The sequence below is a fragment of the Pteropus medius genome, unplaced genomic scaffold, assembly GCF_902729225.1.
Source record: "Pteropus medius unplaced genomic scaffold, Ma_sr-lr_union100, whole genome shotgun sequence".
Classification (NCBI taxonomy): domain Eukaryota; kingdom Metazoa; phylum Chordata; class Mammalia; order Chiroptera; family Pteropodidae; genus Pteropus; species Pteropus medius.
In genome coordinates this window covers 17,055,102-17,066,063 of record NW_024349797.1, presented here as the reverse complement: position 1 = coordinate 17,066,063, position 10,962 = coordinate 17,055,102, and the positions used below count along the sequence as shown (strand labels likewise).

At 41.6% G+C, this 10,962-nt stretch overlaps 1 protein-coding gene across 1 annotated transcript; it reads left to right on the top strand.

Moving 5' to 3' along the window:
• Positions 1-1,046: 1,046 nt before the first annotated feature.
• SERPINA9 (serpin family A member 9) lies at positions 1,047-10,727 on the top strand. The gene is made up of 4 exons (XM_039884342.1): positions 1,047-1,449; positions 6,752-7,022; positions 8,962-9,109; positions 10,527-10,727. Exons 1-4 carry the CDS (start codon positions 1,062-1,064, stop codon positions 10,725-10,727), a joined length of 1,008 nt encoding a protein of 335 aa, XP_039740276.1. The 5' UTR covers positions 1,047-1,061.
• Positions 10,728-10,962: the final 235 nt, after the last annotated feature.

The following is a 10,962-nucleotide window of genomic DNA, read 5'->3' as shown; positions in this document are numbered from 1 at the left end:
CTTATGTCACAGAGCAGAAACAGAAAACTGAGGTCAAGAGAAGTTAAAAACTTCCGTGAACGCAAGAGTTAGATGCAAAACCAACCCTGTCTTACACCAAATCCACTTGTGTCCGACTGCCGTTGGATCATGTAGTCTAAAATCTTCCTGGTGCCAGAGTCTTGCTGGATGAGGCCTGTGGGGGAGCAGGCAGGCGTGGCTAGAGCTAGCCACACTCAAGGCACTTGGAGGCCCGCCGTTCCAGGACAGGCTTCTGCTCTGAGTTTCCACTTTTTGAGGGACATCAACGTAGTTGGGATGTCTGCCACAGGCATTTACCGGCATGTTGTGTAGATCTGACCATGGTGGGAATATGATCAGATCTACACAAAGGGGACAAAGAATACTGGGAGGGATTTCCAAGGGGTAAGATACCACTTTCTAATACTTTGCAATCTGGTTTTGCTATCTCGCTTCTTAAAAAATAAGCCTGTGAAGCAGAAACAGCAAAGAGCATGGGATCTGAGATTTGGGATTTGAGACCTGACTGAATTCCAAGCAGAACAGACGAGCTGTGTGACCTGAGATAAATTACACAACCGCTCTGAGGTCTGTTTACTCACCTGTAAAACAAGACAACCATAATATCTATATCAGGTGGTTATCGTGAGGGTCGAACGAGGTTATACAAGAGAACCCACTCTGCTAACTGTCCAGCTTGTCCCCGTTCAATTGCTAACGGTGTGGAGTGTTGCAAAGTCTCTGATTCAGGGGCTGGACCCTCAGCTTACCACCTCTCAATGGTTCTTTCCTCTCTTGCAGACTTACTTCGTTCCAAAATGGCATTTTCCTTTTATCGAGTTTTCTTAGTCATTAGCCTCTGTGCGCCAATCTATTGTGTGTCCCCAATCAGTCCCCCTAGCAAAGGATCCCCCCGCCCTCTCTTCACAAAGAGCAGCCCCGCTGCCTGGGTGTCTTCCAGCAACACCAACTTTGCCTTCCGCCTGTACCAGAGACTGGTTTTGAAGACCCCGAGTCAGAATATCTTTTTCTCTCCCGTGAGTGTCTTGACCTCCCTGGGCATGCTCTCCCTCGGGGCCCGCTCAGCCACCAAGACCCAGATCCTTCAAAGCATGGGGTTCAACCTCACACACACGCCGGAGTCCACCATTCACCAGAACTTCCAGCATCTGGTCCACTCACTCAGCATCCCCAGCAAAGATCTAGACTTGAAGATGGGGAGTGTCCTCTTCATTGAAAAGGAGCTGCAGCTGCAGACAAATTTCTTGGACAATGTCAAGAGTCTGTATGAGTCAGAAGTCTCTTCTACAGATTTTTCCAACCCTTCTACTGCCCAGGAAAAGATCAACGGCTATGTGGAGAAGAAAACCAAAGGGAAGGTTGTAGACTTAATCCAAGGCCTTGAACCTCTGACAGCCATGGTCCTGGTGAACTACATTTTCTTTAAAGGTAAGGCTCTGAGAGGTTGATTTTGATTTTAATGTCTGTTTTCTGCCCCACACCTCCATCCAGTCAAATAAGCAAGCTAGACAAACCCTAGACAGCAGGGTGGAGCAGTAGAAAGGCCTAAGTTCTAACTAGCTTCGTAACTAGATGGCTGCTTGACCTTGGAGATCTCATGTTCCTTCCCTTAGCCTCAGTGCATCAATGATAACATGGGCTCATTCAGTCCTGTCTTTGTATAGCCTGACTATGTGTCCTGAGAGGCTAACACTGGCCTCAGTGGGCAGCCTATAAGGAAAATCTGCTGGAAATTAGCTTGGGAGAAAGGACCTTATCTCTTGCCACCAGTAGTTGCCCCACTGCCCGTGAAGGTTTTGAGCAGGGGCACAGAGCTCTCTGACACCACAGTTTAAGAGAGAAATTCAAAGGTGAAAACACATTCAGAGACGCAGAAGTGCAGACAGGCCAGTGTGACTGTCATTCACATGCCCTGCACATCTGCCTAGAGCTTTACAATTTACAAAGACACTGTTGCAGCAGAATAAGCTTCAGCTATAAAGCTGGACAACCCTGGGTTTGAATTTTACCTCTGTGCCGTACTCACTCCATGATCCTAGAAATATTGCTTTAAAAGATCTGCTGTGTACTGAGTGCCCGATGTGAACCAGTCTTCGTGCTAACTGGATGGATGGATGATAAAGCCACCCTTACAGGGTTGCGTTTGGGGTTGAAGTGTCCAGACTCTCTAGGCAGAGTTATCATGGATGCTATTACACCATCCCTCTCCCATTTCCTCTCTCTTCTCTTCCTTTCTCCCTCCTTTTATGCATACATTTCTCCCTTCATCTACTCATCTCTCCCTGTATCCACCCATTTACCTATCCTTCTACTCAGTTATCCATCTATTCTGCAATGTGAGAGGAGAAAGAAACATAATTAATATGCTTTGAGCCCCTACTAAGTTTCCTGAGCTTAATGTATGTTGTTCCATTTAACTTAATTTTATTGAAATATAATTCACAAACCATTCATCGCTTTAAATTATATAATTCAGTGGGTTTTGGTTTTTAGTATATCTGCAAGTTTGTGCAAATACCTCTATTATTAATTCCAAAACATTATTATCATCTCAAAAAAAAAAAAACCATTCATTAACAGTCATTCCTCATTCCTGCTCTTTCTCCAGCAAAAAGTAATATACTTTCTGTCTTTATAAATTTGCCTATACTGGACCTTTCATATAAATAGAATCATATAATAAGTGAAGATCTTTCTGTGAACATAGCTTTTATTTTTTTTTTTACCAGTCAGATGTATTTTATTTAAAAACAAAATTAAAAAATCTTTAATTGGAAAGTCTGTTTAAATTCAACATTAACTCAAGCTCTCAAAAACCTATCAGGGAAAACCAACCGGTAAATCTGTGAACATAATTTTTCATTCCTTATACCAAGGAGCATGATTGCAGGATTGTAAGGCAACAGTATGTTTGGTTTTGAAAGAAACCACTAAACTTTCTTCCAAAGTGCCTACGCTATCCTGCATTCTCATCAGCAATGAATGAGAGCTCCTGTTGCTACCTCCCCGCCAGCGTTTGGTGCTGTCACTGTTCCAGATTTTGGCCATTTGAATAGGTGTGTAGTGGTATCTCATTGTTGTTTTAATTTGCATTTCCCTGATGGCATATGATGTAGAACATCTTTTTATATGTTTATTTGCCATCTCTATATCTTCTTTGATCAGATGCTTGTCAAGGTCTTTGGCTCATTTTTTAATCCAGTGGCTTTCTATTGCTAAATTTTAAGAGTTCTTAGTATATTTTGGGTAACAGTTCTTTATCAAATGCACATTTTTGAAAATATTTGCTTCCTGTCTGTGGTTCATTTTCTCATTCTCTTGACATTGTCTTCTAGAGCAGAAAATTTGAATTTTAATGAAGCCCAGCTTATCAATTATTTCTTTTATGTATCATGCCTTTAGTATTATATCTAAAAAGTCATTGCCATATCCTAGGTCACCTAGGTTTTCTATTATTTTGTCTTCTAGGTATTTTATAGATTTGTGTTTTACATTTAGGTCTATGATCAATTTTGAGTTAATTTTTGTGAAGGGTGTAAGGCCTGTGTCTAGATTTATTATTTTGCATACAATGTTACCTATTCCAACTTTGTTCTTCTCCTTCAATATTGTGTTGCCTATTCTGGGTCTTTTGCATCTCGATATAAACTTTAGAATTGGTTTATTGATACATACAATATAACTTCTTAGGGTATTGATTAGGATTTCATTAAATTTATACATCATGTTGGGAAGAACTGACATCTTGACAATATTGAGTCTTTCTATCCATGATCGGAGAATATCTTTTCATTTATTTAGTTATACAATTTCATTTATCAGAGTTTTGTAGTTTTCTTCATATAGATCTTATACATATTTAGTTAGATTTATACCTAAGTATTTCATTTTATGGATGTTAATGTAAATGGTATTATGTTTTTAATCTCAAATTCTACTTGTTCATTACCAATATATAGAAAATTGATTGACTTTTGTATACTAACCTTTTGTAACTTGCAACCTTGCTATAATCACTTATTCGTTCCAGGAATTCTTTTGTTGACTCTTTTGAATTTTCTACATAGACAATCATGTCATCTACAAACAAAGACGGTTTCATTTCTTTCTTCACAATCTGTAACCTTTTATTTCCTTTTCTTGTCTTATTGCATTAGCTAGAACTTCCGGTACAGTGTTGAAAAGGAGTGGTAAAAGGGGCCATCCTTGCATTGTACCTGACCTTAATGGAGGAAGATTTGAGTTTCTTACCATTAAGTATTATGTTAGCTATAAGGGTTTTTTGTTTGTTTGTTTTATTTTGTTTTGTAGATATTCTTTATCAATTGGGGGCGTTCTCTTCTATTCGTAGTTTACTGAGTATCATGAGTTGTTGTTCAATTTTGTCAAATGTTTTTTCTGCATCCATTGATATGATTATGTAATTTTTCTTGCTTAGCCTGTTTATGTGATGGATTACATTAATTGATTTTAGAATGTTGAACCAAATTTGCAAACCTGGGATAAGCCCCATTTTGTCATGGCGTATAATTCTTTCTGTACCTTGCCATATTTGATTTGCTAATATTTTGTTGAGGACTTTTGCATCAATATTGATGAAAGCTCTGGGTCTATAGTTTTCTTTCCTTATAATATCTTTGTCTGGTTCTGGGATTCGGGTAATGCGGACTTCATAGAACGAGTTAGAAAGTATTCTCTCTGCTTCTTTCCTCTGAAAGAGATTGTTGAGAATTGGCATAATTTCTTTCTTAAATGTTCAGTAGAACTCACCAGTGAATCCATCTGGACTTAGTACTTTCTATTTTGAAAAGTTATTAATTATTGTCAGTTTTTTAAAAAATAGATATAAGCCTAATCGCATTGTCTATTACTACTTATGTAAGTTTTGGCAAGTTGTGTCTTTCAAGGAATTGGACCATTTCATCTACGTTATCAACTTTGTGAACATAAGAGTTCTTCATAGTATTCTTTTATTTTCCTTTTAATGTCCATAGGACCTATAGTGGTGCTCCTTTCATTTCTGATATTAGTAGATTGCTTTTTCCTTGTTTATGGTCCATACTTTATTTTCATGCCTCATGTTTTTTTGTAAAAGCTGGATTTTTTAAAGAATGTAATGAGGCAACTCTGAACGTCAGATTCTTCCCCTTCCCCAGGGTTTGTTGTGGTCGCTTGCTGCAGTAATTGTTTGTTAAGTAATATTTCTGAACTAATTTTTTAAAATCTATACTTTGTTATATGTGGCCACTTAAGTCTCTTCTTGGTTAATTAAATGGTCAGCTATGATTGAGCAGAGATGTCTTAAATGCCTGGAACAGTGCATTTGCACAAAGTCTTTGTGTGCATGATGGGGCATGCCATCAACACTCAACGAGGCAAATTATAACTCTGATTCAGCCTCCACTTGCTGTGCAGACTCTCAAGGACAGCCCAGAGGTAAGAACTTACAGCCTTTTCCTATTTCTTTTTTTTTCAAATATGCATACAGCTTTACATTTGAATACAGACTCTAAATGCCCTGGGTATACTGGAACTTTCCATTTTTTTTTCTCAGCTTTTTCTTTTAGATTTTTTTGATTAGTCTATTGTTTGTCCCATCTGTTATCCTCATCCAGGTAACCATTCAGCTAAAACACTCAGTTGTAATTTTTTCTAACAAATACTCCCTGACCCTGGGAGAGAAGGCTTTTAGCACTGAGTGAGCTTTAATCAACCTTGTAAGTGGGGTCTTCCAGGAAACTCTCAGACAGATAAAATAATTACAGTTCTTTGGGAATAAGGCTTTAACATTTCTTCTGCTCTGTTCCTCCACCTCTGGTACTGGGAATACAGTCTGCTATTTTTCAAGGCTACTGCTGAGCTAGAGAGTGGAGGATGAGACTAGTGCAAGTTTACATGTCTCAGAATTGACTGTTCTCATTGAGATTCAACCATTTTTTCTCGAAAAAACTCTCCCCAGTTTGCTGCAAGCCTTTGGTTAATTTCCAGAGCTCTGAAAAAGCTTACTCTGACTATTTTGCCAGTTTTTCTTGTTGCCTTTGTGAAAGGGTAAATATGCAGACAGAGGTCCTTACTCTGTCATTTTTGCAGATGGCACCCTACTACGGTCACCCTCAGCCTGTCCTGTTAAGCTTTTTGATTAGTTGATTGTTTTCCCTAAGTATTATCCACTGTCTCAAGCAGCTGCAAAATTTCTCACTGCCGATAACTATTTTTGACTAATTTTCCCTGAGGAAATGGCTTTTTGCTTTGGTTGAGTTCCAAGTCAGATCAAATACAGGCAGCTCTATAAATGATGCCTTCCAGAGAAGTACAAGACAGCATGAATAATGAAAACTCTTTCGGAGTGAGTCTTTGAAAGGGTTCCAGCCACCCCACTTTCTCCCTTTCAGTGGCTGTCAGGTTGCTGGATTTCATTGCAAGTTCAGGCTATTACTTCTCAAGGCTACTGAAGAGTTAGAGGGGGTGGGGAATGGAAATAGAGCATGTTAAAATACCACAAAGTTCACTCTTCTTACCAAAATTTAGCTGTTTTTCTTTAATAGTTTCCCAGTTTGCCGAAAGCATTTGGTTGATTTTTATTAACCATTGTTAATTTCCATTAACTATTATTGACAGTTCTCTCACTGATTTTACGGAAGAGAGAGTTTTCAGAATTTCACCATTTTGCTGTCTTCACTTCACTAATTGCAATGTGACATAAAGACCTCTCTCCTCTTCTTTGTGCTAGCCAAGTGGGAGAAGCCCTTTAATCCTATGTATACGATTCAGAGATACCCATTCCTGGTGGGCAAGAGGACGGTGATGGTCCCAATGATGCACCAGATGGAGCGATTTTCTTTCGTGGTGGATCCGCAGCTGAATTGCTCTGTGCTGCAGATGGACTACAGTGGAGACACCGTGGCCTTCTTTGTCCTCCCCAGCCAGGGCAAGATGAAGCAGCTGGAACAAGCCTTGTCATCTAGAACACTGAGGAGGTGGAGCCACTCACTCCAGAAGAGGTGGGCATCTGTGTCAATTTGCAGCGGCCTGAGCCTGGTGATGGTGTACATCCGAGAGTGGGAGAGAGACCGTGATAGTGGCTGTTGAATAATTGCTTCTGTAAAGCGAGACCAACTGTATGTTGGGCAGTAAGCTTGGTGCTCTGCATGTGTGTTTGTTCTCACTTGAACTGCACAATCATCTGACAGATGAGGAATGTTATCGCACCATTCAAAGATAAGGGAACAGAGACTCCAAGAGAGAAAGTGAATGCCCCAAAGCCATGTAGCTAACATGTCCCTGCAAACTTATCACTATAGCTCTTCTGTGCTAGCAGAGCTCACTCTATCAGCCAATCTGATATTTAATCTCATGGCACAAGCGCATAAAAATAAACAAAAAAGCTTTGATGCTCACCTGCAAAATGAGGATAATAATATTGAACTCATAGGTTGCTGAAAAGATAAAATGAGTTAATATTTATGAAGTACTGAGAAGAACGCTGGGGAGATAGTAAGTGTTCAATAAATGTTAGCTGATAGTAACATTATTATTTGTTCTATAATTACATAATTATAGAGAGTATCAGAGGAATGTTAACCATAAGATAAAAAGGAGTGTCAAAGTCTTATGTATGATCTCTTAGCAATATTCTCTTGGCCGGTGGGCATCATTCCCAGAGGCTCATAGTCTAAGAGGAAAGAAAAAACAGATCAGAGATAAGCGTAATTAAAGAAAGACAAAGATCAATGCCTGGGGGAGGGCTGGCAGAGTGCTGAGATGCTTCTGAGCAAAGAGAGATCTGTTTCAGCTGGGATCGAGGGAAGGCTTCAAGGAAGGGGTGCATTTGAGCCAAAAGTATGGATAGAACATGAAGGTATGGATAGGACAGAGGCTTAGAAAAGGCATTTTTGGTAAAGGAAACAGCACTCGTGAAGATGCAAAGTTGGGGATCAAAGGACACCGTAGGATATCTCAGAGGTTTCTTCAGGGCTGCATAGAGGAAGAGATGCCAGCTCAGAGACTGGCGATGGGGGCGGGAGCGTCTGTAAAGAGACAGAACGGAGAGAAGAACGAGATGGCCCGTCCAGCTCAGGAGACAGCATCAGGGAAGTGAGCGCTGTCCATTGAACTAGATGTCACAAGAAGTCCATCAATGAGGACCGAAGTGCCTGTCTAACACTTTCGTGCTTTCATTTCTGTGACTTACTAAGTACATGACCTTGGGCAAAGCACTGAAATTAAGTTTTACTGTTATTAAAATGGAGATAACATTCACGAGACAACACCTAGCACATAGTAAATGCTCGGTGAGTGTGGGCTGTTCACTTCTGGTCCAGGAAAACCATTGCAGAGGAAGAAAAAAATGTGCCAAACTCTAGGATCGTGCTGTCCAACATAGTAGATGCTAGCCACGTGCGGTTATTTAAATTTAAATTAATTAAAATTAAATAAAATGAAAAATGTAACTCTTTGTTGGTACTAGCCACATTCAAGTTGCTCAATAACCACTTATGGCCAGTGGGTACCATATCGGACAGCACAGATGTAGAATATTTCTAACTTTTCAGAAAGTTCTATTAGACTTTGCTGCTCTCTGAGAGTGGCAGAGTTAGTCTCAGGAAGGGCTAATGAGAGGCATTCTGGGCCGGGGGTGGTAGACGTGCTTCCATTACTGCCCAGTGCCTCCCATTTGCCTCCGCCATGAGCTCCCTTGCTGGACCTCCTTCTCTGTCCTGTCTCCTACTTCATCAGGGGCCTCATTTTTCATCTCATTTATCTTTAGGGCTGGACTTGCTCATCCAGAAGATTGACTTCCAGAGCATCTTGGGTTGGTTGACCCCTTTAGATGCAACCAGCAAGGTCTGGTGGTAAAACAATCTTCTGAAATGCCGCCAAGAAGCAGAGATGGGGATCCAGGGCTTGTGACTTCATCTCTTCCCTTCTCCTTCCCTACAGGTGGATAGAGGTGTTCATTCCAAAGTTTTCCATTTCTACCTCCTACAACCTGGTAACCATCCTCCCAAAGATGGGCATCCAGGATGCCTTCGACAAAAATGCCGATTTTTCTGGAATCACAAAGAGGAACTCCCTGAAGGTTTCCAAAGTGAGTTGGTATATGAGAATATTTACATGAGAGCCTCAGTTGGAAGGGCCTGTAGCGACTGACCAGTCGAGCACTCTCATCTCACTGATAAGGGAACGGAGTTTTGCGATGCGAAGTGACTTCTCTGTGGCAGGAGTAAGGCCAGAGGTCATGGCTGCTGGGGCTGTGGCTTTATGGCCATCATACTTCTGACACACAGGCACCCGTTATCCCTCATCAAACAAATGTCCCTAAGATCCAACCACAGTTCTCTGAGAATCGTGCTTGCCCCTGGCAGGCAGCACCGCTGCCCAACACTTGCTGCGGATGAGCAGGTGCTCACCTGGCTTTTGACCTCACCTCCCCGGAGCCTAGGACCTCACGCTAAAGTCATAATGTGGCTGCCCATGAGCCATCAGTATCCTGTAGATATGTTGTGTTTGGCCTGCAGTGTCAAAAAATAAGAGAAAGAAAGGAAAAGGGAGAGCTGACTTCTAAAATGTAGGATACTGGGCCTAAAATTCTAGATTTCTCATTCTCTTGAAGCAATTCATCAAGCCCAGTTCCTACATGGCAACAGTGAGTCCAAACAGCCATTGGCCAGGGCTGAGCCATCAGTACCCCTTTTAGCCAGAGTGTACCCTCTAGGCTCCCCGTGGGCCCTATGCCGTTACAAGAGGTCTCCTCATCTCTTTGAGGGTACATGTCTAGCCCCTGTCTGCATGTGGGTCTCTGATTCCTGACCTAAAATTTATTTCGATAAAAGAAGATAATGGTCAGAAATGGTCCTGGGACACTGAAGGGGACCTTGGTCATTGGAGTCCAGGGAAGAAATGCAGAGAAATCCCACTGGAATATGATGGGCGTAATGGACGTTGTCCCATGATGTGCTTATGTTCACATATGAAAACGATGGCTGTAATTGTTCACGGGTGCCCTAAAGCTTAGTAGTACATGAACCGCAGGTTAAGAATCTCTTCTGCAGAAGATCAAGAAGGAATCCAATACTTAGTAATACCTAACCTATATCTCCAATGCAATAACTGTAGTAATTACTATGACATACATACTTTGATTTCTTTTAATTCACTAAATAGCCTTATGGCACATGTCTGATTATTATCACTCTTTCATAAATTTGGAAAGTGAAGCACACAGCCCCTAAATAACCTTTGCAGCAGTAAGTGGCAGAACCAGGCCTCGAACCTAGCTCTTTCTGGTCCTTATTTGTAACAATTCAACTCCATGCTTGACAGCCGATTGACTACTGGCAACAACAGCTACCATCGACCGAGCAGATCTCACGCCGGGCATTTGACGTACACTGCAACCCTGAAGCTTCTTGGAGGGGGTGTCCCCATTCCTGGGCAAAATACCAAAACTCGGTTTTAAAAAAGTGTCTCTCTGGGGGCTCTGATGTTTGTTTTTTCCTTGGCAGTTTGCCCACAAGGCTGTGCTGACCATCAGTGAGGAGGGTACTGAGGCTGCAGCCGCCACGGCCACCAAGCTCACGCTCCGGTCAAAGGACAACTCCTCTCAGTCCGTCCTCTTTAACAGATCCTTCCTGCTGCTGGTGATCGACAGAGCCATGGAGACCGTGCTCTTCCTAGGGAAAGTTGAAAATCCCACCAAATCCTAGACGGAAAAAGGCCTGTTGATTGATGACATCTCAATACTACACAGGAAATAACAAACCACGTTGCCTAATGCTCCCCGTGTGACATTAGGATGTGCCCCTTCCTGTCCTGAGGGTCCCCCCTGACTCCAGCATAGCTGTACACTCCAACCAGATGCCACTTTTGAATCTCAATCATTAAAAGTCAGCAAAGATCCGGTCACAAACCAAAGCCCATGAACCCCAAGTCAGCGCTCTT

Bases quoted from the DNA above. Each gene is read 5' to 3' on its own strand.
- SERPINA9 (XM_039884342.1), top strand. From the start codon at position 1,062: ATGCTCTCCCTCGGGGCCCGCTCAGCCACCAAGACCCAGATCCTTCAA. The intron at 7,023-8,961 runs GTGGGCATCTGT...CCTTCCCTACAG, and splicing joins AGCCACTCACTCCAGAAGAG to GTGGATAGAGGTGTTCATTC. The intron at 9,110-10,526 runs GTGAGTTGGTAT...TTTCCTTGGCAG, and splicing joins ACTCCCTGAAGGTTTCCAAA to TTTGCCCACAAGGCTGTGCT.